The following is a 27,355-nucleotide window of genomic DNA, read 5'->3' on the forward strand; positions in this document are numbered from 1 at the left end:
TGTCTTACCCAACCCCCACCCCACTTTTTTTTTTTTGTTTTGAGACAGGGTTACTCTGTGTAGCCTTGAGTGTCCTGTACTTGATTTGTAGACCAGGCTGGCCTCGAACTCACAGAGATCTACCTGCCTCTGTCTCCCAGAGTGCTGAGATTAAAGGTGTGCGCCATTGCTCCTGGCTGTCCAACCATCCCTCTTTTTTTTTTTAGACATGATCTCTCACTGAATCTGGAACTTGCTATTTCAGCTAGACTGAGGTCTTCTTGGTTTTGCCCCATGCTCAGTCCTGTGGATAGAGGCACAGGCCGCCACCTGCAGCTCTGATGAAGAATGTGAGGGCCGATCCAAACTCAGGTTCTCACACTTGCATTAAAGCACTTACCCACTGAGCTCAAGTGTATGTAACTTATTCTTTTTTCTTTTTCTTTTCTTTTTTGTTTTTTTGAGACAGAGTTTCTCTGTGTAATACCCCTGGCTGTCCTGGAACTCTCTTTGTAGACAAGGCTGATCCACCTTTCTCTGCCTCCTGAGTGCTGGGATTAAAGGCATGGGCCACCATGCCTGGCTCATTTTTTAATTTAAAAAATTTTTTTATTCATCTTTTGGTTTTTTTCAAGACAGGGTCTTCTTTTAAATGTTAATCCCAAGTGGTCTATTTTACCAGTAAAGACTCAGGAGCCAGATGCCAGGGTGAAAACCTGCTAGCTCAGAGAGGCAGAGAAAGCACCCAGCTGACCTTCCTACTTAGCTCATGTCCTGATGGAAAAGGCCCAAAAGGCTCACTAGCTCAGCTGACAGCCCAGGACGCAAAGGCCAAAAAACCCAAGGCCAAGGGCTTGCTATCTCAAAGCTCAAAATGCCCAAAAAGCCAAAGGCCAAGGAGATTAAGAGCTCAGCAGCTACAAGCTAAAAGCCCCCTCTGCTTCTACACGCTGTCTCAAATACCCCCAACTCAAAGTCCCGTGTATTCTTTAATCCCTGTCAGCTGGTTTCTTGCTCCACCACCCCTCTCCATCCCCCAGACAGGTTTCTCTGTGTAGCCTTGGCTGTCCTGGATTTGCTTTGTAGACCAGGCTGGCCTTGAACTCACAGAGATCTGCCTGCCTCTGTCTTCAGAGTGCTGGGATTAAAGTTATGGGCCACCACTGCCCAGCTCTTGGTCCCCCTCTTGACCTAGGGTTAACTTTATTAAATCCTGTGTACAGAAAGCTCTTGGATTAAAAGTGTGTGCTAGGGCTGGCACACCATAATAATCTGTTTACAATACAAAGAAAGCTCTTGGATTAAAGGTATGTGTTAGGGCTGTCACACCAAACAAAATGCAGGTTTTTATAGTTTGCAATCTCGGGTATCACAATGGAATCAAATATCCTACAACAGAGTCTCCTTATGCAGCTCTGACTATCCTGGAATTTACTCTAGACTGGCTGGCCTTGAACTCACAGAGCTCTCCCTGCCTTTGCCTCCAAAGTGCTGGGATTAAAGGCATGCGCCACTATACCTGACAAATTTAGTATTTTAATAGTTTGGTCAATAATACTATTATAAGTTATTTATTGATCATAACAAACCTATGTGTTAATACTATTAATCCTATTTAACTGAAGAATAGAGGGGTCAATTAATGCACTTACATGTAAATTAGCAAGGACCATGCTGAGATTCATACCTCAGTGAACTACCTGTGGAAGCTCAGTTCTTAATTGTTACCCCATGCTACGTCTTTTGTTGAGCGTGCAGCTCTCTGACCTGGCCAGAGCATCTGGCCAGCAAGAGCCAGAAACCTTCCTGTTTCTGCTTCCCCATCTCTGGGCTCAGAAGTGCACACCACTGTCTAAGGGATGCAGGGACCACACTGGGGTCCTCACGCTTGTGCACTGAGCACTTCGCTCTCCCAGCCTTCTCCCCAGCCAAGTAGCATGTGTTACTAAGTTTCCAACAATGTGCTAGATGTTTTAGGAAATACAAAACATTAATAAATCAAACTTTGACGTATTTATATTGTGACTGGGGAAAAGAAATACATCACAGGAAGTTGCAATAAATTGGCGGCCTATAGTTGTCTACCATCGAACTCTCTATATCAGTAACATGCATTTCTTCTTGTCAGTGCCCATATCATACACACAGTTGCATAGTAGATGTCTAGTTAGCTAGTCTTGAATGACTCAGGTAACGTTAAATAATAGTATTCCTACTTTCACAGTGAACAGACCTCGCTTATTTTGACCTAGATTATTTGCAAAGAGAGAATTTCTTGCTGTACTTTCTGTGATATGTAGTGGAGTTTGAAATCTTTTTGGTCTTAGCCTCCCAGACACTGGAATTAGAGGCATGCACCACCATACCTACTTCTTAACTTTTGATTTTTGAGATAATTTCATGTAGCCGGGCATGGTGACACACACTTTTAATCCCAGCACTGGGAAGGCAGAGACAAGTATACTGCTGTGAGTTCGAGGCCAGCCTGGTCTACAAAGTGAGTCCAGGACAGCCAAGGCTACACAGAGAAACCAAACATGTCTCAAAAGACCAAAAGAAAGAAAGAATTTCATGTTTATGGAGTGGCTTAAAATATAGCAGTTTACCAGGATAGCACAAAGAACATATATATCCTTTACCTAGATTTTCCAAGTTTTAACATTTGTTCCATCCTTTTCTCCACTTATATATAAATATATATTCATCATATAGAATATTGCACAGGCAATATATATAAAACTATATTATTTGGGTACTACTTGAAAATAAGTTATGCCTGAGTCACTCTGCTTTTAAATGCATATGTATGAACCACCCCTCCCCCAGAAAACAGTCTTTTAAAACCAGAATCCACACTAGTACAGTACTTTAGTCTATTACTTTATTTAAAGTTTACCTAATAATAGCCTTTAGAGCAATGTAATATATTTGACCCTTTGTACATTAAACATTGTAGTGTGTGGCATCATGCTCAGCATGACTCCCCTCCTGTCACAGCCCTATCTGATTGTAAGAGCAATGTAAGTAGGTCCCCTGCCCCCGATTATTCATGCAAGCAGGACAAATAAATGGCTTGATTTGGTTTTCTCTCTTTTGTGTGATTCAGTGGAGCAGCGTGACTTCATTGGCGTGGACAGCACAGGAAAAAGGCTGCTCTTCATGGCTAATGAAGCAGACTTGGATGAAGAGCTGGTCATTAAGGGATCCATCCTGCAGAAGTAAGCCCTAGGGATTGTCTTCTTGGCAGGTCTCCTTTTCTTGAAACCAAATAAAACCACCCACCATGGGAAAGAAGGAAAGAAAACTAGATTATTCTGTGTGAAACTGAGAAAAGTATGTGCGTGCTATCCCCCGAGACAGGAAACGGGCTTCTCTTCACGGCACACACTTAGCGTTCCCTATGTCTTTTCTTACCAAGGTACAGCCAAGTCCTGTGTTGAAGTAGAGCAGAGCGTCTGTGGGGAAAGCAGAACTGACCTTCTGCAGTGTTAGAGAGCCTCCTCTTTAAGATGTGCTAGAAAGCGCATAACATAACCCACCATCCGTGGTGGTAATATGACCATGTTGTTAGGAAACATCTCCAGGAGTTTCACATCTGGAGACTATGAAACTCTTATCTCACTAAACACAATTTCCTACTCTCTCCCTCTCCAAAAGTCCCTGACAACCACAAATCTACTTTGTTTATCAGTTAATTTGAGTAATTTATATACCTTCTATAAGTGAAATACTACATTTATCTTTTTGTATTTGAGTTAATTCATTTAGCATGACATCTTTAAGGTTCATCATGTTGTATTCTGTGGCAGAATCCCACCTTTTAATTTCTTTTTACTTATTATCTCTGAAATGTGTATTAAAAGCCATTCTTAAACTTATTTTTTTCTGTTTTGTTTTGTTTTGTTTTCAAGACAGGATTTCTCTGTGTAGCCTTGCCTGTCCTGGATGTGCTTTGTTGACCAGGCTGGCCTTGAATTCAGAGATCTGCCTGCCTCTGCCTCCCGAGTGCTGGGATTAAAGGCCTGTGCCACCATGCCTGGCTCTTAAACATTCTTAACAGTTAAATAGTCTATCAAATTAACAAAGTACACAGAACTTCACAGTCACGTCACATCCTAGTGCTTTGTGTGTATTCCATCTACTCCTTTATGTATTTATTTTGATGTTTGTTCATTTTATTTTTTTATGTGTATGGGTGTTTTGCCTGCATGTATGCCTGTGCACAGTGTGCATTCAGTGCCCATGGAGACTAGAAGTGGGCATCGGAGCTCCTGGACCTGGAGTTACCAATGGTTGTGAGCCACCATGTGAGTGCTGGGAACAGAACCTGGGTCCACCGCAAGAGCAGAGCTCCTAACTGCTGAGCTCTCTCCAGCCCCTCCTTCTCCTCTTACAGACCAGGAGTACCCAACAAAAGCTTCTTGGTTTTGTTACCTTTGGTTTTTAATCTTGATTTTCTCCCCCTCCAAGGGTGCTTCCACATATGATGGCTGCTTCCTTTTGTTGGGTTAATTTTCCTCCTCCTCCTCTTCCTCCTCCTCCTTCTTCTGATGTTTTCAAGACAAAGTTTCTCTGTGTAGTGTTGGCTGTTCTGGACTTGCTTTGTAGACCAGGCTGGCCTTGAACTCACAGAGATCCACCTGCCTCTGCCTCCCCAAGTGCGCCACTGCACCCAGCTTAATTTTTTTTAAAGATTTATTTATTTATTACGTTTACAGTGTTTTGCTTGCATATATGTCTGCACACCTGAGAGAGCACCAGATCTCATTTTAGATGGCTATCAGAAACCATGTGGTTGCTGGGAATTGAACTCAGGACCTTTGGAAGAGCATGCAGTGCTCCCAACTTCTGAGCCATCTCTCCATTCCTTAATTTTTTATTATTTTGATGGAAAAGCAAGCAGGTTCAGTAGCCAAAATCTGGTGATAGTATATGTTATCTTTATTATGATCCTTTATTTTGAATGTAAATTTCTGTTTTATTATCATCATTTTGTGAATATGTGTTGTGTTCATGTGGGTATGATATGTACGCTTTGGCACCTGTGCCAGGGCATACATGTAGAGGACAAAGGACAATTTGTTGAGTCATTTTTTTCCTTTCACCTTTGTGTGGGTGCTAGGGACTAAACTCAAATGGTCAGGCGTCCATAGCAAGCACCTTTACCCACCAAGCCCTCCTTCTCACCCTTTATGTCAGCCTTCTTGTTCCCCTCTTAGCATGCTGTCTGAAGAGCAAGTGGCCATTCATCCCCAGGTGTGGTGTCAAACGCTTTAATCCCAGCACTGCAGAGGCAGAGGCTGAGGCAGGCAGGCGGATTTATCCCTACTTAAGGCCAGCATAGGCCTTAAATATAAAGATTTATAAAGGTAGCGGGGGCGTGGTGGCATACATGGCTCCTCAAACCCATTAAAACAGCAATGAAGTGATTTTAGAAAGGTATAAATCCAGAAGGCTAAAGAAAATCGGTTTCTTTAAACTTTAGTTTCTCCAGCTGAATGTGGTTTAGTTATTTGTTAAAGAATCTCCATTTTATTTCTGACAAACATGTGTTTTTAATAGTTCAAAAGTGTAAGATATTTGTGCCAAATACTTAATAAGAAAGTCATGATGCTCTTCCCACACTGTGATGTGGCTCACTTTTAAATTCTAGTCAAGGGGTCAAGGGTGTTTTTTCTTTTTTTTTTCTGGAAGGGTAATAAACATTTAAAAACAAGCTTTTAAAGATCTCTTTTTAAACGAAATAAAATGTTCACAAGTTCATCTTGGAAGGTTTAGGCATTTGTATTTGGGGAGACAAGGACATTTGTCAAGACTGCAAAAAACATGGCCAAATCTATTTTAGGGACTAAAGATCATAAAAATGGTTTAAACTTTGATTGCTTTGTGCGTGGAGCATCTTGAAATACTTCTTATTGAAATTAGTATCCCTATTGAAACTTAACCAGTCCTAATTCCTAAATACTTCTCTGATTTTGTGATAAGGATAGGTAACATATAAGGACTTCTTTCTAAGTCAGAATCTGCCAGTGTGGTAGTTCTTTTAATCCCAGCACTCGAGAGGCAGAGGCAGGGGGATCTCTGTGAGTTCCAGGACAGCCAGGGTTACATAGAGAAACCCTGTCTCAACAACAACAGGAGGAGGAGGAAGTCCAATTTGTGTGTCTTATCTACTCACTGGAACAAGGTCAAACTCCTGGTGGCCAGCCTCTTAAACTGACCACCGGCGCCCTGCTGGAAGCCATCCGTTCTGGGACGACTTCGGCATCCTACTGAGGGTGAAGAACTTTTCAGGAGTCCTCTTGGATGGCTTTCTGTCTAGGCTCTTACTCTTTTGGGGTGTGGAGGTAGGGGTTGTCACAGAAGCCATCTACACCCCTCTTTCTCAGCTGTGAATCTGCAGTCATCAGTACCTTAGCAAAAGTAGGTTCCTTGCCCTTTACAGTGAGCAGGAGCATGGCATAGATTTACACATGGTTTCTGGTGACAGATTAACTAAGTTAATAATAAATAGAGCAATTATAAGAATATACTGTAATAAAAATTATGTAAGCAAATCTTTCTCTCAAAAATAACCATGCTGGGCGTGGTGGCGCACACCTGTAATCTCAGCACTCGGGAGACAAAGGCAGGCATATCTCTGTGAGTTCGAGGCCAGGCTAGTCTATAAAGCAAGCCCAGGACAGCCAGTGCTGGGATTAGAGGCATGTGCCACCGTGCCTGACTGCTTGGCATAATTTAAAGGAAGCAGGTTATGGCTTCTCTTGGACATAAGTAAAGGCTACTTTTTTTTTTAAGATTTATTTATTTTATTTATTGCATATGAGTGTTTTATCTGCAGAAGAGGTGTCAGATTACATTATAGATGGTTGTGAGCCACCATGTGGTTGCTGGGAATTGAACTCAGGACCTCTGGAAGAGCAGGTGGCGCTCTTAACCACTGAGCCATCTCTCTAGCCCCAAGGCTACTTAAAAAAAAAAAATTACTAATTATGTATCCACTGTTTTGCCTGTATATATGCCTGTGTGTCACAAGAGGGCACCAGATCTCACCATAGATGGTTGTGAGCCCCCATGAGGTTGCTGGGAATTGAACTCAGGACCTCTGGAAGAGCAACCAGTGCTCTTAACCTCTGAGCCATCTCTCCAGCCCCAAGTAAAGCCTACTTAAACATAAGCACTGTGCCACTGGGACAGGAGGTCTGATAACTAAGATGGCCAACAGGTTTCTGCTGGACAAGTAGGTAGCATTTAAAGGTTAGGTAAACTGAGCAAAAGAATGCTTCGTGTCTCAAGTGAGATGGGACCAGATTTCACCACACATGTATATCTAAAATTATAATTTATTGATTCCTGGAATTTTTTCATTTAGTATTATCAGACTATAAGTAACTATAATTGTGGAAGATGGAACCGCCAACAAGGGTACACCATTGTAATATCAGTTTTTTGCCTAGTGTTTCTGAAAATAGAGAGCACTGAGTACACATGTAGTCCACCAACATACATGAAGGCATAAAAATAAAATGAAAAAGTCTAAAAAAAAATTTAGAGGAATAAAATAGTAGCACCTACCCCTCTTGGTCTCCCCCCCCGCTGAGATGTTGCATCACGGCTCTGTCCCTTCTCAACCTCCTGGGGCCCGTTTCCTGGTGATAGACTAACATTACCTGTGTATGAGCCTATTCTTCCATGTTCTCCTGCAGGCACCCTAGAATACATTTCCACACGGGCCTTGTGGATGCCCATCTCTACTGCTTGAAGAAATACGTTGTGGATTTCTTAATGGAAAATAGGTAAGAAAGAGAAGGTACAGTTAAGCCTACAGACTTTGAGCATCTCTCTCTCTCTCTCTCTCTCTCTCTCTCTCTCTCTCTCTCTCTCCTCTCTCACTCACTTTTTGCTTGTTTTATTGTAAGCCTACAGTTTTTAACAAGGTATAATTTTGTTTGTCCGCTTTGCTTTTGTTTATGTGTATGTGAGTGTGTGCATGACTACAGATGTTCCCAGAAGCCACAGCCATCAGATCCTCCGGAGCTGGAATTACAGGGATGTGAGCTGCCTGACATTGGTACTAGGAACTGAGCTCGGGTCTGCTGCAAGAGCAGTGTGTTCCCTTAGCTCCTGAGTCCTGTCTCAGCCCTTGTCTTTGTTTTCAAGACAAGGACTCACTGTGTAGCCCTGGCTGTCCTGGAACTCCACTCTTTAGATTAGCCTGGCCTCAAACACCTGCCTCTGCCTCCCAAGTGCTGGGGTTAAAGGCATGCGCCACCATCACCCAGCTAAGGTATAGGTTTTTGTTTTTGTTTGTTGGTTTGTTTGTTTTTTGTTTTGTTTGGCTTGGTTTTTCGAGACATGGTTTCTATGTGTAGCCTTGGCTGTCCTGAACTTACTTTGTAGACCAGGCTGGCCTTGAACTCACAGGGATCCGCTTGCCTCTGCCTCCCAAGTGCTGGGGTTAAAGGCGTGCGCCACCACGCCTGGCCTAAGGTATAGTTTTTAACAAACTTCCTTATAATTTAGTTAATAGTCTTATAGAACCTAGCGCCTTATGTAGCCCAAGTAAATGCTTTACCACGGAGTTATGCTCTAGCCTGGATACCAGTTTATACAGAGGTCACAATTAGTTTTCATTTCTGTTCTAGGAATAAATTAAATTATTTATATACTATTACCTTGTTTACACCAAAGAAACCTGCTTATATTTTGGGATTCTGCAAATAATAAACCAGCAAAATCGTTTTATAAAACTTTAAATAAGCTGGTGTGAGCCTGGCATGGTGGCACACACCTGTAATCCTAGCATTTAGGAAGGAGAAGCAGTAGATCTCAGTGAGTTCAAGGCCAGCCTGGTCTACAAAATGAATGCAGGACAGCCAAGGCTACACAGAAAAAAACCTGTCTTTAAAAAATAAATAAATAAATAAAAAATAAAGCTGAGTGTGGTAGCACACACCTATAACCCCAGCAATTGGCAAGTGGAGGCAGAGGATCAGGAATTCAAAGCCATCCTTGGCTACATATTGGGTAGAAATACAGCTAGGATTCTAAGATTAGGTAGGAGAAAATTTAATGATGCAATAGTTAAGAGGCTAGTTTTCCTCGATGACTTCTGAATAAGTTTCTACCTTGAACAGTGCTAGTGACTGGAAACAGGCACCACAGCAGCCAAGTTCCCCCAGAGCAGCTTGGCCAAAGAATCTTAGTTTAAATTCTAATTCTGAGTTGGGCACAGCAGTGCAGATCTGTACTATTCAGGAAGCTCAGCTAGAAGATCACAAGTTCAGGCCTACACGAGCTACTCAGCAAGTTCAAGGCCAGCCTTAGCAACTTAACCTTATAATAATAAGTAAAAATAGGACTGGGAGTATAGTGTACTTGAGAGGTAGGGCACTTTCATAGCATGCACAAGTTTCTGGGTTCACTCCCCGCTGGCACAAGTAAAACAGAACAAAACAAAAAAAACCTGTCTCTCTCTGTTACTGATTGGCCAGGATGTATACAGAAATAAACGTAGTGGTGGCGCCTGTCTTTAATCCCAGCAGAGGCAGAGGCAGGTGGATCTTTATGAGTTCCAGAGTTCTAGAACAGCCAAGGCTACACAGAGAAACCATGTCTTGAAAAACAAAAATAAATAAATTAGTTAATTAAATTAGATAAAGGAAGGAGAACTAGGCCCATGCACCGAGTGCACGCCTGGTACCCATAGAGGCCAGAAGAGGGTGTCAGAGCCACTCGTGCTGCACACGCCTGTAATCCCAGCACTTAGGAGGCAGAGGCAGGCGGATCTCTGAGTTCAAGGCCAGCCTGGTCTACAGAGTGAGTTTCAGGTCAGCCAAGGCTACACAGAGAAACCCTATCTCGGAAAAAGAAAAAAAATAAGAAAGAGGGTGTCAAACCCTTGATAGTAGAGCTACAGAAGGTTGTGCGCTGCCATGTTGGTGCTAGGAATCACACTTGCTCTAGAAGAGCAGCCATTGTTCTTTCCCGCCCCTTCCCCCCCATCAAGATAGGGTTTCTCTGTATAGCCCTAGATGTCCTGGAACTTGCTCTATAGACCAGGCTGGCCTCGAACTCACAGAGATCCACCTGCCTCTACCTCACTCATGCTGGGATTAAAGGTGTGTGCCACCACTTCCCAGCTTGGAACCAGGGTTTTGTTTTGTTTTGTTTTGAAATGTGCACAGTGTTTGGCCTGCATGTACACCTGGCGGCCAGAAGAAACACCAGATCTCAATATCGATGGTTGTGAGCCACCATGTGGTTGCTGGGAATTGAACTTAGGACCCTTTGCAAGAGCAGCCAATGCTCTTAACCTCTGAGCTATCTCTCCAGCCTGCAGCCAGTGTTCTTAATACCCCACAGGTAGATCTCTGTAAGCTTGAGGCCATCTTGGTCAACATAGCAGGTTTCAGGCTGGCCAAGGCTATGTATGTAATGAAGCCTTATCTCAAAAAGAAAGAAAGAAAGAAAGAAAGAAAGAAAGAAAGAAAGAAAGAAAGAAAGTGGTGCTTTCTTAATGCTATCAAATAGAGCTGTGGCTTTGGATCCAGGATGCACAGCGGTTTACAGGAGAGCTAGCCTTATCCTGGCTGCAGGGGCTTTATTTGTAGCTCATTTTGCTACTGTCAGTTTGCTGTTTGCACACTGGGCAAATGTGATAAAGTGACATGTGCTCTGACGACAAGCTGCTGATGGCTGACCGCTGGCCAGAAGGTGCGGTCTGCTGTCACAAAGCATGACACAGAGCCTCAGAGTAAACTGCCCCCATCCCTAGGTCTGCTGAAGATACCCTTACTTGTACTCTTATTCATCTGCAAGGATCAAAACACACATATTAAACATTAGTAAATTTCAGTATAAAATATATTGATCCATGTGTGGTGTCTCATGCTTGTAACTTCAGCACTCTGGAGGTAGAGGCATGAGGATTGCAAATTCCAGGCCAGCTTAGGCTACAAGATTAGTAACCTTGTCTCAAAAAGAAAAACCAAACCAAACAAACAAAAAACCCAAAAAAACAATATACACATGGTCCTACAAACAGAATTGAGTTATAAATCTTGAAACAGATAGTCCACCCAGGTACTACATCCCTAAGGCCTGCAGGTGCTTTGGAGAACTATACCCAGCTGGTCAGATGGTGACCTTTATTTTAGGCCTGAGGTCAAGATGCTCCACAGTGGGTGACAGGAGCCTTGTTCTTGGCACAGCCATGAGCTGCCTCCACTCTGCAGCCAGGCCAACTGCACAGTATGGGAGTTAACCAGATGTTAAGCCCAGCAGAAGTGGCCGTGACCTGGCAGGAACCTACTATCTTTTCAAATCTCTTATCTTTCCACACTCCCCCAGCCCGCCCCCATGGGCCAAGGCTCGTTTGCTTGCCTATTGCAGTGACACTTCTGTTGGATCCATGATGGCCTTAAAAGCCCTCCAGCTGTCTATGCTTTGTCACTTCCTCCAAAAGAACTGACTTGTTTTTCAGGGGAAGGGGACAAGGAATATTTGCTATCCACAGTAGTATGGAGCACTGGAAACAGACAAAAAAAAAAAAAGCTAAGAATAACTGTTGCTTCATTCTTGTATTCATATGGAAAGTTTTCATCTTCAAAGGATTAAGAGGAAAAAATCCCATTGAAATTCAATACAGGGACTCCCAGCTTACATAGAAATGTTCAAAGATGTTTGATGTGATCCTTTCAAAATAACATAAGACCATGAACTATGTACCTTCAGGGTCCATGATTTCCCTGCGCTCCTCAGTCTCTGCTCTCTTGCCTTCTTCCTTACAGTGCGCGTGTGTGGTCCTGTGTCGGCATGCTGAGCTTCTTTGAGTGGGGCCTCTGGCAAAGGATAGGCACTAACAGCAGCAGTGAGGGTTATGGTGCTGCTCACACTGGAGCTCCTCCCTCAGGCCTCATCTCTAATCTGATTGGCCACTTCTACAATCTACTCCCTGCCTATCTGACCTGCTTTTTCTCCCTCTCTCTTTCACCAACTCCATTAATAGTCCCTTTAAGTATTAGAAACAGTGTTTACCAAAGCCTCGGCACAACAATTTACATATAAAAGATGTGTAATAAATACTAAACAAATTAATTAGTCATCTAAAACCCTTTGCTAGTCCTTCACTCATCTATTTTCATTTTCTTTGCTAAGTGAAAGTCAGAAGCATACAGGAGGTCAGCAGGTACATGCCAGCAAGCCTGATTCCAGTCCCCAGAGCCCACATGTAGAGGGAAAGAATCTACTTCCAAAGGTTGCCCATACTTTCTATACACAGAGTTGTACGTGCATACACACACACACACACACACACACACACACACACACACACTATAGGTAAACAAATAATGTTTTTTAAAGAAGCATATTCACAAGGCTGGGCGTGGTGGCTCATGCCTTTAATCCCAGCACTTGGGAGGCAGAGGCAGGTGGATCGCTGTGAGTTCAAGGCCAGCCTGGTCTACAAAAGTGAGTCTAGGACAGCCAAAGCTATCACAGAGAAACCTTGTCTCGAAAAACCAAAAAAAAAAAAAAAGAAGAAGAAGAAGAAGCATATTCACTACACCAAAAATTAAGTCCTTTCTTTCCCTGTTAAAGATTCACTGGGCCGGAGCCAGGTGTGGACCACACACCTTTAATCCCAGCCCTCAGGAGGCAGATCTCTGTGAGTTCAAGGACAGCCTGGTCTACAAAGTGAGTCCAGGACAGCCAAGGCTACACAGAGAAACTCTGTCTCAAAAAACCAACCAAACAAACAAACAAAAAAAACCCCGATAGCCTGTTGTCTTTTTTTTTTTTTTTTTTTTTTTTACATTTATTTAGAGTGTGTGTGTGCCCACTTGCACTTGCATCCTCTTTTAGGCATGCATACCCTGGTATGTATGTGGGAAAGTCCGAGGACTGCTTGTAGGAGTTGATTGTCTCCACCATGTGGGTCCTGGGGATGGAATTCAAGCAGGCAGGTGAGCCACCTCTGCAGCTCCTGACGTCCTGTGTTGATACCATGAAACAAGGAGCCGGCTTCCTGAGAACCAAAAAAGACAAGTGAATGAGCACTCCAAAGCTCTGGCCAGTTACTCACTGCTCCTCTCTAGGAGTCTCCTGTACATTTATTAACTTTGATCTTGTCCTCTCTGAGTGTCAGTCTAAACTGATATAATTACATTAAAGTAAGTTGAAGCTAACTTTGTAGAGATTAGTAACAACCAATAGAAATACAACTGTTAGGCCAGGCATGCTGGCGCACAGCTTTAATCCCAGCACTCGGGAGGCAGAGGCAGGTGGAATGCTGTGAGTTCAAGGACAGCCTGGTATACAAAGTGAGTCAGGACAGCCAAGGCTACACAGAGAAACCCTGTCTCAAAAAAGCAAAAACAAACAAACAAATAAAAACAACTGTTACAATGTATAGATGCTGCTCTTCTGAGTGACTAGGAACACAAGGTTTGCTTAGGAACAAACAGCTCTGGGATAGGAATGAATTCTAAATCTACAGAGAGGCTAGGCTCAGCGACCTGTGCCTTTTTTTTTTTTTAGGGGGTTTTCGAGACAGGGTCTCTCTGTGTAGCCTTGGCTGTCCTGGACTCACTTTGTAGACCAGGCTGGCCTCGAACTCACAGCGATCCGCCTGCCTCTGCCTCCCGAGTGCTGGGATTAAAGACTTGTGCCACCACGCCTGGCTGCAGCGACCTGTGCCTTTAATTCCTGCATTTAGAAAGCTGAAGCGGAAGGATTGGCCACTCTTCTTATTTACTCTGTCTTTTAGCCTCTACAGACATACATTGCAGGCAAAACACCCATCCATATAAAATAAAGTAAAAATAAAAAATAGAAACTGTTTTAAGCTAGGTGCAGAAATATATGTCTATAATTCCAGTAATAGGGAAGCAGTAACAGATGTCTTTGTGAAGCTCACTGCCTCTTGAACCTAGCTAAATCAGTGACCTCCAAGGTTTGTGAGAGACTTTCTCAAAAAGTGAGGTGGAGCCCGGTGGTGGTAATGGCACTCATCTTTAATCCCATGACTCAGGAGGCAGAGGCAGGAGGATCTCCGAGTTTGAGGCTAGTCTGGTCTATAGAGCAAGTTCCAGGACAGTCAGGGCTACACAGAGAAACCCTGTCTTGGAAAAAAAAAAATGAGGTGGAAAGTGATAGAGGAAAATACTTGACATGAACCCCTGGCCTCTGTATGCATATATTTGTGCACTCACAGATGCATGTGCCCACACATACACCATACATGTACACAGACACAGCAGCCCAGAATAGTCTTTCTCATAGATTGTTGCCAGTGAAAAGGCACTGTGTTATATATGTACTATATGCATACTTGTGTAAATATGTACATACACAGACATACCACATAGCTGGGAGTTTGTGAAAGGCTATTTTCTTACTTGACCAAAAGGAGAAATTCTCATAGTCTTCCCATTCCCAATCTTAACTTATAAAGTAACTTCAGATCTTTGGCTTTATCTTGAGTGCAAATAATTTCTGACCCAAAAGGATCCAGTGAAAGTTCTCATATTTGGCCACTCTTTCTTTCTAGGTCAATCACTTCTATCCGAAGTGAACTGATTCCATACCTAGTAAGAAAACAGTTTTCCTCAGCTTCCTCACAGCAAAGGCAGGAAGACAAAGAAGAGGATTTGAAGAAAAAGGAGCTGAAGTCTTTAGGTGAGTGTTTGGGTTGATACCGTAAGACAGGGAGAGGTTGAAGGACCTTTGGAGAAAATGGCACCCTAAGGTGCTCACCTTAAGACTGCTGGTGCTCTCTAGTTTACAAAACAGGCTAACTGGCCTTATTCTCTGAACTTTGGATGCACTTGATTGGGCAAAGTCAGTTCCTGTACTCCTCAGGGGTCTGACCTATTATTTGGTCTATAACCTGTTTGACCGCATTCCTCACTAGACCAGTAGATCTTCAAATTCTCCTTATCACATCTCAGTTTCCTGGTCCATCAGGAGTAGGCAGACCTGCCTTCCTCAGTCAGGTAGTGGGCAGTCATGAAGTATACGATTACAACCAGAGGTCAACCAGACTCTCTCCATTACAGGATCTGGAGATGACATCTGTTGTGTTTGCTCTCAAATTCCTGTGTCCCTGCCGCAGTCCTAGGCTCCTGGATGCTCTTATCAACAATATATACAGAAACAGTGTGGCATGCTGGCTGCAGTCACAGGCTCAGCAACACAGCCCAGCTCTGACAGCTGCCTCTTGTTAGCATCAGCTCAGTAACTTGAGCACATCACTCAGTCTGCTTACCACGAAATTAAAGGCCTTCCAGATTTGTTGTGATGGTTGAAATAGAGCAATTGTTGTGGCTCCAAATGATGTGGTCTGTCACAGCTCAGCATCCTGATGCCGTAATGCAGTCCAGGAGGACACTAAAGCCTGTATACATGCTGTGTGCTTTTAAGATCTACAGAAGGTCGCTGGGTGTGGTGGCGCACGCCTTTAATCCCAGCACTTGGGAGGCAGAGGCAGATGGATCGCTGTGAGTAGTTCGAGGCCAACCTGGTCTACAAAGCAAGTCCAGGACAGCCAGGGCTACACAGGGAAAACCTGTCTCGAAAAACAAAAAACAAAAATAATAAATAAAGTATTGTTTTAAAATTTTATTTGTATTATCAGTATTATCTGTAGGCCTGGCTAGCAATCAATCAAAACACAGACACTTGTTATATTTTAAGATAGCCTTAGTTAACCCGGGGCAGGACAAATTGCCTCCCGTAGTGGGGCAGGCATGGGATCCCTGCCTCAATCCCGGGTCATCTGCTTCTAATAACTTCTATCAAGCTACCTCCCATCCATAATCCCAAATACTTGCTCATTTTCTTCATCTGGGCTGGATTCTCCATCCACGCCACAGGCCATGTGCTTCTCCAGCTAACCCATGGCGGCCTTCCTCTCTTCACTTCAGGTCTCCTTCTCCTGGTGGCGGTCCTTCTTCTTCCCAGAGTTCCTCTCTCTCTAAGCCCCACCTATCTCCTCTGCCCTGCCCAGGTGGGATGGCTTTTTATTAAGCAAAAGGTGGGTCACAGACAGAAAGCAGTAATTAACATCAAAATACATCAGACCATCCCCCAACATCTCCCCTTTTCTGTCTAAATAAAAAAAGGCCATTTTTTATATACAGTAAGTACAATTGTGAAAAATTATGAAAACCAATAGGTAAGACTTACACACATAATTTTTAATCAAAATGTATTTGGCAACTTGTAGAAAATATTATCTATTCTATCTTGGTATATCTAAAGTTTTCAACTTAAATCAACAATAAAGACCTACAGAAGGTCATCATTTTATTTTTCTTAGTAATGCTTGATTATTGCTTTTTGGTTTTTCCTTTGTTTGGGGGTTTTCATTTATTATTGTTGTTCTGAGACACGGTCTTACTATGCCTCCGGCTCCTGAGTGCTAGGATTAAAGGTGGGCATGACCATGCCCAGCCAAACTTGTTTTTAGAATCTCTTCTCATGTGTTAGTATAGCACTTAAATGTTTTTATGATGCTTGTAATATTTCAAACATGTAAGAAAAGGTATTGCCTTTTCAGTTGCAATGGGATTCCCCAGGGTCCAAGCTCATTGATGAGTTTCAAGGGAAGAAGTATTAACTACACCCGCTTCTAAACTTGACTGTATCTGAGCCAGGAGTCAGAGGAAGGGGGCCTCTGTGAGTTTTAGGCAGTCCAGCACTACATATGGAGACTGTCTAAAAACAACAAAAACCCAGACTCATTCTGGGTCCCCTATGCCATCTTTCTCTTTTTTACTTACTCTGGATATCTGCTCTGAAGATATTTACAGTTTTATAAAAAAAAGCAACGCTCTGACCTTGGCTCCCTATGATGCTTGCTGGAATGCTTTTCGAGGAGACAAGTGGGAAGATCTTTCTAGATCACAGATCCGCTGCTATGTCCACATCATGAAAGAAGGACTCTGCTCTCGAGTGAGCACACTGGGGCTCTACATGGAAGCCAACAGACAGGTGAGAAGGTGGGCTCAAGGACTTCCTGCCCTCAAAGCAGACCAAGCTTTCTGTCTTATGCCTTCATTCTCGAAGCTGAAAACATCCTCCGCTGTGCTGGCTAGGCCTGTGCAGCAGACAGACCCACAGAGCCTTGGCTGGAGTGTAGGGGAAGACTCACGCCCGAGGCTGAGGGACTAGTCTTCACATGCCACCATAGCCTGTGCTGGCAGGACCTCCCCAGCTAGCGTGGGCACCACGTACAGTGATTTGCGCGACTGACCAGTGTTGTCTATGCTGGAGAATCACAGATGTATGTACTCTGTTCCTTCCAAGTAGTTTAATAGCCTAATCGCCCTATACCTTCAACCAGCTTTCATCTCCCTCCTTAAGCAAGAATGGTAGTGTAAACTTTTTCTCATTTTTATTTTATTTTATTTTATTTCTCTCTCGCTCGCTCTCCCTCTCGCTCTTGCTCTTTTTTAACATCAGGGTTTCTGTGTAGTCCTGAATGTCCTGAATTTTTGTAGACCAGGCTGGCCTCAAACCCACAGAGAGTCACCTGCCTCTGCCTCCCAAGTGCTGGGATTAAAGCCAGCCTCTCATTTTCTTTGAGGAGGACATGGACTGTCCTCTGGGTCAGTCCTGACTGTAAGAGTTTCTCTTGCGTCGCTCCTCTCCTCACATGGTACATGGCCACAGTAGACCAGGAGGCAAGCAGAAGAACCCAAAATGATTCTGAGCAAAAGTCCTGGTATTCCATGCCCCACTTCCTTTCCCATGAAATGTGAGAAGAATACCTGGGCCTCGGGTGCTGAGGCCTCATGGGAGCTGTTGCATACAGAGTCTCGTCCTGGGGGGGCATAGCAGCTCCTCTGCTCCCTCATCTGACACAGCTGTGGCTGAGAACCCCATCCCTGACTGGGCATTGAGCTCTTCTCTAAGTGTTTCTAGACATTGTCTCATCTTTACTGACCAAGCTGCTTTCCTCAAGGTGCCCAGATTGCTGTCTGCTCTTTGTCCAGAGGAAGCACCGATCCATCCATCAGCCCAGATTGCCAGCAAACACCTGGTAAGTGCTGGCATGAGCAGGACACAGGTGGGCTCTTCTGAGGGAGCAGGGACTTATTGCGGGTTTAGATTGGAGCCCTTCAGCCTAGATCCCGTTAGCACAAAGGAAATCCCATCTCCATCTTGGCTCTAGTAGTAGAGTCTCCTTCAAGAAGACTCCTTAGGCTGGCAAGGTACCTCAATGGATGCTATGTGCTGCTAAGCCTGGCACCCTGAGTTCAGTCCCTGGAACTCCCATGGTAGAGCAGGAGAAATTACTCTTTTTTCTTTGTTTTGTTTTGTTTTTCCAGACAGGGTTTCTCTGTTTATGTAGCCTTGGCTGTCCTGGACTCACTTTGTAGACCAGGCTAGCCTTGAACTCACAGCGATCCACCTGCCTCTTGCATGCGCCACCATGCCCGGCCCAAGAAAGGACTCTTATCATATGTACACACCCATAAATAAGAATAAAAGAAGACTTCCTAGCCGATGAGGTGGTCAGGTATAATCTTAGCATTGGAGCAGCCAAGGCAGAAAGATCACAAGTTGAAAACCTGGCTAGTTATAGCACATGTGCATTGCTACCCCGGGAAAGAGTAAGATCTTGCCTCAAAAGTCAAAAGTAAAAAGGAGGGGTGGAGGGATGGCTTAGTAGTAGAGCATCTGCTCAGCACGGAAGAGTGAGCCCCTGGGTTACACGAGAGTGATGAGGAGTTCCTGGAGCTACATGTAGTGGCACACCCCTGCAGCCGGGACGTTAAGGAGACCGAAGCAGGAGGACTGAGTTCTAGGCCAGCCTGAGATGCAGAGCAAGATTGGGGTAAGCTTAGGGGTTCATAGTAAGAGCTTGTCTCCAAGCACAGTCAAAAGGAGAAAGGGAGCTGGCCATGGTGCCACATTCCTTAGTCAGGACTCAGGAGACAAAGGCAGATGGAGTTTCTGTGGGGTCTGCAAAGCAAGTTCCAAGCCATCCAGGGATACATAGTGAGATCTTGCCCCTTCCCTCCCCCGCCCCCTCCACAAAGAAAGGAGGAAGAAGAGGAGGAGACTTCCTGAGACCCAGCATAGCGTTGTATACCTATAATTGGAGAGTGGAGGAGGCTGAGCCAGGAGGATTGCAAGTTCTAAGCCAGCCTGGACTACATAGTAAGACCTGCCTCAGAGTAAAAAGAGGACAAAGATTTCCAGGGCAAGTGCTGACTCTATAAACAAGAGTCTGTGGTGTGGGCTTCGAACAGGAGCTTTCAGTCTGTTCCTCTTTTTCACTTTCCAGTTTGAGCCCTCTATTCAAGAGAGCACATCATGACAGCGCACATGCATAAACTTGTTTTTGTCTGGTTGGTGAGTTTTTGTTTTTTGAGCCAGGGTCTCACTATGTAACTCTGCCTCTCAAGTGCTGAGATTAAAGGTGTGGCCACCATGCCTGGCTTAAACTTGAAATCAGCTACTAGAGAGACTGAGGCAGGAGGATAAGAAGTTGATGGCCAAACTGGGTTAAGTGTGTAAATACGTGAATGCACACGTATGTCTGATTTGTTCAGTTTTTTGCTTTTTTTCTTGTCAGAGGAGGACCCACGGTTTGGTGTTAGTTGGAACTGGTATTGGGAAAGCTGTTTGATCCTCTGGGTCTTGAGGAATAAGTGCTAATCATTCCCCCTAAGTTATCTCTATAGAAGGGTCCCATTAGATGCCAGCTCAAAGGCTGACTTATAGGTGGTTGAGATGAATGGACAGGCTTTCGGTTTGCCTTTTGCAGGTTGGAGTTGACAGCCTCATAGGGCCAGATTCACAAGTTGGAGAGAAGTCATCCATCAAGCGCTCAGTCATTGGCTCCTCCTGTGTCATACAAGAAAGAGTGACCATTGCCAATTGCCTTCTCATGAACTCAGTCACCGTGGAAGAAGGGTATGTCTCACTCTGTGCCTTCATGAGGCCGCTTTGATGGGACCCAGCCCAGGAAGGACCCACTTTGGGGTCAGAGAGAAAGGGAAGGAAGAAGGTTGGTGCCTTTGGAATGTGGTTTTGCCTCCAAGGCAAAGAAAACCTGCTATGCAAACATGAGGACCTGTGTTTGAATCCTCAACACACACAGAAGCCCAGGCGTGACCATATGTGCCTCTACCCCCAGCATTGGGAGTGGGAGGCAGATAGAGCCCGGGAACAATACAGCCAGCTTGCCTAGCTGAGACAACGCTTTGGCTTCACTGACAGAGCTTGTTTCAAGGGAATAAGGCTGAGCGCGATAGAACAGAACATAATCGTCAACACTTCCAGCTCTGTTTAAAGTCTAAGGATGGGGCCTGGGGAGATGGCCCTGTGGTTAAGAGCACTTTTTGCCCTTCCAGAGGACCCAAAATTGGTTCCCAGCATCCACATCTAGCAGTTCACAACTACCCATAATTGCAGCTTCAGGGCTTCTCTGGTCTCTGCAGGCACCCAGAAATATGTGTGCACACGTACACAGACATCCACATATGTGAAAAATAAAAACTTAGCCTTTAATCCCAGCACTCAAGAGGCAGAGGCAGGAGGATTTCTGTGAGTTCAAGGCCAGCCTGGTCTACAAAGTGAGTCCAGGATAGCCAAGGCTACACAGAGAAACCCTGTCTCGAAAAACAAAACAAAAGAAGTACGAAGTCCAGGATGACTAGGGAGATAGTTGGTTGAGAGCTTGTCTAGCATATATGTCTAAGGCTTGGGTTTAATCCTAGCACCACAAAAATTGGGTATGAAGCAGGAGGGTCAGGAATTTAGGGATTCAAGGCCAGCCTGGAATGCATGGGACTCTGCCGCAAAACAACAAAAGATAAACCTTGACAGCCAAGCGTGGTGGTGCTCGCCTTTAATCCCAGCACTCAGGAGGCAGATACAGGTAGATCTCTGTGTAGGCCAGCCTGGTCTATATAATAAGTGCCAAGACTGTTACACAGAAAAGCCCTGTCTTGAAAAAGAAAAAATTAGGGGCTGGAGAGATGGCTCAGAGGTTAAGGGCACTGGCTGCTCTTCCAGAGGTCCTGAGTTCAATTCCCAGCAACCACATGGTGGCTCACAACCATCTATAATGTGATCTGATACCGTCTTCTGGCCTGCAGGTGTATATGCAGAAAGAGCACTGTATACATAACAATAAATAAATAAATCTTTAAAAAAAGAAAAAAAAAGAAAAAGAAAAAATTAAACCTTTGCTGAAACTATATTTTTTTTTAAATCTTTGTATCTTGCATTGATGTTTTACCTGCATGAGTATCTATGTGAACATGCTAGATCCTCAGGAACTGGAGCTACAGACAGTTGTGAGCTGCCATGTGGGTGCTGGGAATTGAATCTGGGTCCTCTGGAGGAGCAGCCACTGTTTTTAACAGCTGAACCAACTTTCCAGCCCTTGAAACTGTATTTAAAACCAATAAAAGAGCCGGGCGTGGTGGCGCATGCCTTTAATCCCAGCACTCGGGAGGCAGAGGCAGGCGGATTGCTGTGAGTTCGAGGCCAGCCTGGTCTACAAAGTGAGTCCAGAATAGCCAAGGCTACACAGAGAAACCCTGTCTCAAAACAAAAAACAAAAACAAAAACAAAACCAATAAAAGAATGATTCCTAAGCAACATAGTAACACCCTCCAATAGTCCCAGGACTTCAGGAGCCAGAGGTAAGAGGATTTCACATTTGAGGCTCGCCTTGGTTATATATGATAAGTGTAAGGCCAGCATAGCATGCATAGCAAGACCTTGTCTCATAAAAAAGAAAGAAAGAAAGAAAGAAAGAAAGAAAGAAAGAAAGAAAGAAAGAAAGAAAGAAAGAAATGTCAAATACTTTTAATACCAGCACTTAGGATGCAAAGGCAGGCAGATTCCTTTGAGTTAGAGACCAGTGGTCTACATATTGAATACACAGCCAGATTTAGTATGTAGAGAGACACTGTCTCCAAAGGGGAAAAAAGGAGGAAAGAAAAGAAAAGGAAAACATAAGAGACTCAGTATATAGCCCTGGCTGGCCTTGAACTCACCACCGCACTAGGCTGGCCCTGAACTCCGAGATCCACCGGCCTCTGCCTCTTCTGGGAACAAAGCTATGTGCCATCATGCCCAGCAAAGAAGTTTTTTGTTCCTATTTTTTAAAGATAGGATTATCTTTGGCTATCCTGGAACTCCCTTTGTAGACCTGGATGGTCTCAAACTCAGAGATCCACCTGCCTCTGCTCCTGCCCCGCCCCTGCCCCTGCCCCTGCCCCTGCCCCTGCCCCTGCCTCCTGAGTACTGGGATTAAAAGTGTCCAACTGCCAAAACAATTTTGTTGTTGTTTTTGGGTTTTGTTTCTGTTTTTTGAGATAGAGTTTCTCTGTGTACCTTTGGCTATCTTGGACCTGCTTTGTAAACCAGGCTGGCCTTGAACTCACAGGGGTGTGCCTCTGCCCCTTTGCCCCTCTGCCTCTGCCTGGAAAATCACTGGGCTGGCTCAGTATAGCAGCAAATTCTCAGCATTCAAGAGACAAGAGGCTGGAGGATCCATAATTAGAAGCCAGCCTGGGCTACATTGTGTCCAAAAAATGAAATGGGGGTGGGGAGGGGGGTAATTTGTGGAGGAAGTTCAGTTGAATGTTTATCTTGAAATGGCGCCAACTGGCCCAAATAGTCCTGTAATACCACACCCCATTCAAAACAAAACAGTGGAGAAAGCAGTTTCTTTCACAGTTCTGACAGCGACTAATTGAGCTGAGAATCTTTTGTTGTTGTTGTTGTTTCTTTTGAGACAGAGTTGTCCTGGACTCTCTTTGTAAACCAGGCTGGCCTGGAACTCAGAGATCTCCCTGCCTCTGCCTCCTGAGTGCCGGGATTACAGATGTTAGCACGCAGCTGAGCTGGCAATCTTAGTAAAGTGCTTCCCTCCTGGAGCCTGCTTTAGAAAAGGAAGGAAGAGCTGGAGAGATTGCTTGGCACGCAAGAGCACTGGTCACTCTTCCAGAGGACCCCAATTTGAACCCTAGCACCCACATGACAATGAGGCAGGTGAATGTCTGTGAGTTTGAGGCCAGCCTGGTCTACACAGTAAGTTTGAGGCCAGCTAAGGGTTACATAGTAAGACTCTGTCTTAAAAAACAAAAAGGAACAAGTGCCTGCTTGTTTATAACCTCAGCACTTTTGAAGGCTGAGGCAGGAGAATCATTGAGTTCACAGCCAATCCAAGTTAAAAGGGAGATAGATCCTGTCTTAAAGGGGGGAGGGGAATGATTGGACCACACAGGGCTAATGACCAGGAAGGCCAGGAGAGATTACCCAGTCCTTCAAATTAGCATCTGGTGATAAGATCAGATACCCCATTGTTTGGGGGTCACTTACTTTTAATTACCCCATGATAAACCTGGAAATGGTAATTAAAATGCAGGTGTGAGGCTTGTTTGCCTTTCTGCTACTGTGTCTGGACTCAATGTCAAAGTGGTGTATGGGGTTGTGTAGGAGGGGCTTTCTCATGGTCAAGTGTGCAGCAGTATGGGCCCCAGGGCCTTATGGACGGTGGGCTGGAGGCCTGCCCAAGGCCCTCAGGGCCTGAGAAATGCTGTGGAAGCACCTGTGGGAAGCTGGAGGCAAAACCATTCTGAGGAAGTTCCTGCCTATCTTCCTTATTTTCTACTACTTTTTATGACAGCTAATGTTCAGGAATCAAAAATGTTGATTATCAAGGCTTTAGTTTGTTGTCTGTCTCTTGAGTCCACTGAGCCACATCTGTATTGTCCCCAGTACACTTGTCTCCGGTCCCATCTTCATTATAAGCAAGCTGGAAATCAGGCTTTTACCTGGGTTTCCTGTGCCAAGTTCAGCCCACAAAGCCCAACAAGTTATTACTGTTTCTCGTTCTAATTATTACCTTGAGCATAGCCTTCAAGCTACACTGGATCCCTTACCTTTCAGTCCTCACCACCGCCCCACCCCACCCCCGTTCCACCTGCTTTTTTGTGGTGACTGGGATTGAGCCCAGGGTTCTGCTTAGGCCAAGTGTTCTGCCACCTGCAGTATCGTGTGTGTGTGTGTGTGTGTGTGTGTGTGTGTGTGTGTGTGTGTGTGTGTGTGTGTTTTCAGAGTATGCATGTTTACATTTGAATATAGGTACCAAGGAATCCTATCTCCTTGGAGCTGGGTTAAGACTGTTGTGGCCACCTGGTGTGGGTTCTGGGAATTAAACTCCAGTCCTCTGAAAGAGCAGCCTATGCACTTAGTTGCTGAACCATTTCTACCCTGGTTTGGTGTTGTTTAATGATGTGTACGGCAAAAGTGACCTTGGAGTCCAGAGGAGAGTGTCCGATCCCTTCGAGCTGGAGTTGGGGTGGTTGAGAACGGCGCAGCTTGGATGTTGGAGACATAACTCAGGTCCTCGCAGCCTCCATCGTCCCTCCAGCCCCTTGTCTTCTCTTTTTACTTTTTATTTTAATGCAGGCTTTGACTAAGTTGCCTTAGCTGCCCTTGACTGGCTCTATAGCCCAGGCCTTAAATTTGATCTTTTAAAATGATCTTCCTGCAAGTAGGTAGGATTATAGGCCTGTACTACCAGGCCCAGCTTCCAGTCCCTTTTTTTTTTTTTTTTTTTTTGGTTTTTGGTTTTTGGTTTTTGGAGACAGGGTTTCTCTTGTAGTCCCGACTGTCCTGGACTCGCTTTGTAGACCAGGCTGGCCTCAAACTCATAGCAATCCACCTGCCTCTGATTCCTGAGTGCTGGGATTAAAGGCATGTGCCACCACGCCTGGCTCCAGTCCCCTTTTTTGGGTCATTTCAAACTCTTTAATATTGCACTGATTGTTTGGCTGGTTATAGACAATGTCTCCCTATATAGCCCAAGCTGACTTACAGCTAGATTTTAGCTATAGATGGCCTCTAACTTGTGACTCTCCTACCTTCACCTCCCCTGTGCTAGGACGATAGGCAAAGGACAGCATGCTCAGTTTAAAGTGAGTATTCAGCTGAGGCGCCTTTAACCCCAGCACTCAGGAGACAGAGACAGGTAGATCTCTGTGTGTTCGAGGCCAGCCTGGTCTACAAAGTGAGTCCAAGACAGTCAGGACTACAGGAGAAACCTGTCTCGAAAAAACAAAAAGATATGAAGCCAGGCAGTGGTGGCACATGCCTTTAACCCCAGCACTCAGGAGGCAGATGTAGGTGGATCTCTATGAGTCTGAGGCCAGCTTGGTCTACAGAGTGAGCTCCAGGACAGCCAGGAAGAGCTACAAGGAAAAACCCTGTCTTCAATAACCAAAAAAATAGGTGGTACATGCTGCAAGCCTTTAATCCCTGTACTCAGGAGGCAGAGGCAGGTGGATCTCTGTGAGCTTGAGGCTAGCCTGGTCTATATACTGAGTACCAAGGCAGTATATAGTGAGATGCTCTATGTGTGTGTGTGTGTGTGTGTGTGAGAGAGAGAGAGAGAGAGAGAGAGAGAGAGAGAGAGAGAGAGAGAGAGAGAGACAGACAGGCAGGCAGGCAGGCAGGCAGGCAGGCAGGCAGACAGAGAGAGGATGAGGGGGCGGGGCTAAGATTGTAGGCATACACCACCACCATTCCTGATTTGTGTGGTGCCAAGGATCAAATCTAAGACACTGTCCCAACTAATATCCCCTGCCTTATATTCTATGTCAAGTGGCTCCCAGCCACCTGTAACTCCAGTTACAGGGAGTATGACACCTTCTTCCAGCCTTCTCATGTACTTGTTCACTTGCTCACATGTGAGTGTACACACATACACATAAAATAAAATACATCTTTCAAGTAAAAGATCTGGTCTCAGCAGAGCATGCCTGAACTCCCAGTCTAGGGAGCTGGAACAGGAGGGATCACTGAGGTTTGCTGACCGCCTAGTTTGGCAAAGATGTTAAGTTCTGAGCTCAAACAGATCCTGTCTCATAAGATAAAGGGCTAGTAAGATCTCTCAGCAGGTAGAGGTGCTTGCTGGCAGGCTTGGTAACCTGAGTTCGATTCCCCAGAACCCATGGTAAAAGCAGAGAGCCAACTCCTCTGCCTGCACACACCCACCATGGTACATACACACTAAATAAGTAAATGTATAATAATAAAATAAATAATTGAAGACACCTGAAGTAAGCCACTAGTCTCCAAAAGTATATGCTTGCCTGTACACTTCTCATGAGTGCACACACGCTTACACATAGATAAATGCAGCACATTGTGCATACACAAATGTACACACAAGTATGTGTGTGTTCTTTTCCTCCCTAGAATGAACTAAAGGAAGTCATGTGTGTGTGTGTGTGTGTGTGTTGGTACTAAGATTTAAATTCATAGCTCTCTGCTGATGTTAGGCAAGCATTCTACTACTGCGCTATAGCACCAGTCCTAGCCAGGCATGGTGGCACACACTGGTAATCCCAGCACTTGTGACCTCAAGACGAGGAAGATCAGAACTTCAAGGTTATCCTTAAATATATAGTATATTGGCCGGGTGTGGTGGCGCACACTTTTAATCCCAGCACTCGGGAGGCAGAGGCAGGTGGATCTCTGTGAGTTCGAGGCCAGCTTGGTCTACAAAGAAAGTCCAAGACAACCAAGGCTACACAGAGAAACCCTGTCTTGAAAAAAAAACAACTATATAGCAAATTTGAGGCCAACCTGTGCTACATGAGACTGGGTCTACACACACACACACACACACACACACACACACACACACACAGAGTACTGAAGAAAGACTTAATACCAGGAAAGGATAGAGAACTTAGAAACACCCTTATGCCACAGCAGTCAGGGCTTTTTCCTTATGTGGCATGACACAGAATGGCACACCTGGCCAAAGAAGCATAATACTTTCTCAGAGTCTTCATTTTTGTTTAAAATGTGAGCTCAACAAGAAGAATTAAGGACCAAGCCTCCATTAACCTTAACCATCACTGAGTAGCTTCTCAGAGAACACTGAAGAGTCCCTAGGGCCAAGCTGAGAGCTAATACTAGGATGTAGAAACTGGTTCTGTTGCCAGGGGATATAGGGACTCAGTGGGAAAATGCAGCTCCTGCTGAGAACTGGCAGTTTAAGAGAGGTTGCTACAGCCCTACCTCTCCATCTCTTCTGGCATGAGCAGGTAATGCATGTGATGCTAGCTAAAACCCTTCATCTCTAGGCGGATGCTGTAGTTCTCAGTACAGCCTGTGTGTAGTGATCATAGGCTGATCGTGGGGGTTCATGGCTGTAATCACAGCATTCAGGAGGCAGAGGCAAGAGTACTGCCTCAAGGGTAAAGTAGGCCTGGGATACACGGTGAGTTCAAGGCCAACCTGGACTACAGTATGAGACCCTGTCTCCAAAAATAAGAAACAGGCCAGGCAGTGGTGGTGCATGCCTATAATCCCAGCACTTGGG

The 27,355-nt window shown here is 44.7% G+C and overlaps 1 protein-coding gene across 4 annotated transcripts in view; it reads left to right on the top strand.

Moving 5' to 3' along the window:
* Window positions 1-27,355, top strand: part of EIF2B3 (eukaryotic translation initiation factor 2B subunit gamma) — a 68,180-nt gene that overhangs the window by 29,902 nt on the left and 10,923 nt on the right. For all 4 annotated transcript variants that reach the window (XM_084786596.1, XM_084786597.1, XM_084786595.1 and 1 more), the window contains 6 exons: window positions 3,086-3,197; window positions 7,686-7,775; window positions 14,534-14,661; window positions 16,787-16,977; window positions 17,951-18,028; window positions 19,763-19,911. In XM_084786596.1, the coding sequence (XP_084642722.1) occupies window positions 3,086-3,197; window positions 7,686-7,775; window positions 14,534-14,661; window positions 16,787-16,977; window positions 17,951-18,028; window positions 19,763-19,911 (748 nt within the window). The remainder of the gene's footprint in view (window positions 1-3,085; window positions 3,198-7,685; window positions 7,776-14,533; window positions 14,662-16,786; window positions 16,978-17,950; window positions 18,029-19,762; window positions 19,912-27,355) is intronic.

Source organism: Acomys minous (genome assembly GCF_964271855.1).
Source record: "Acomys minous genome assembly, chromosome: 6".
In the NCBI taxonomy this organism is placed as follows: domain Eukaryota; kingdom Metazoa; phylum Chordata; class Mammalia; order Rodentia; family Muridae; genus Acomys; species Acomys minous.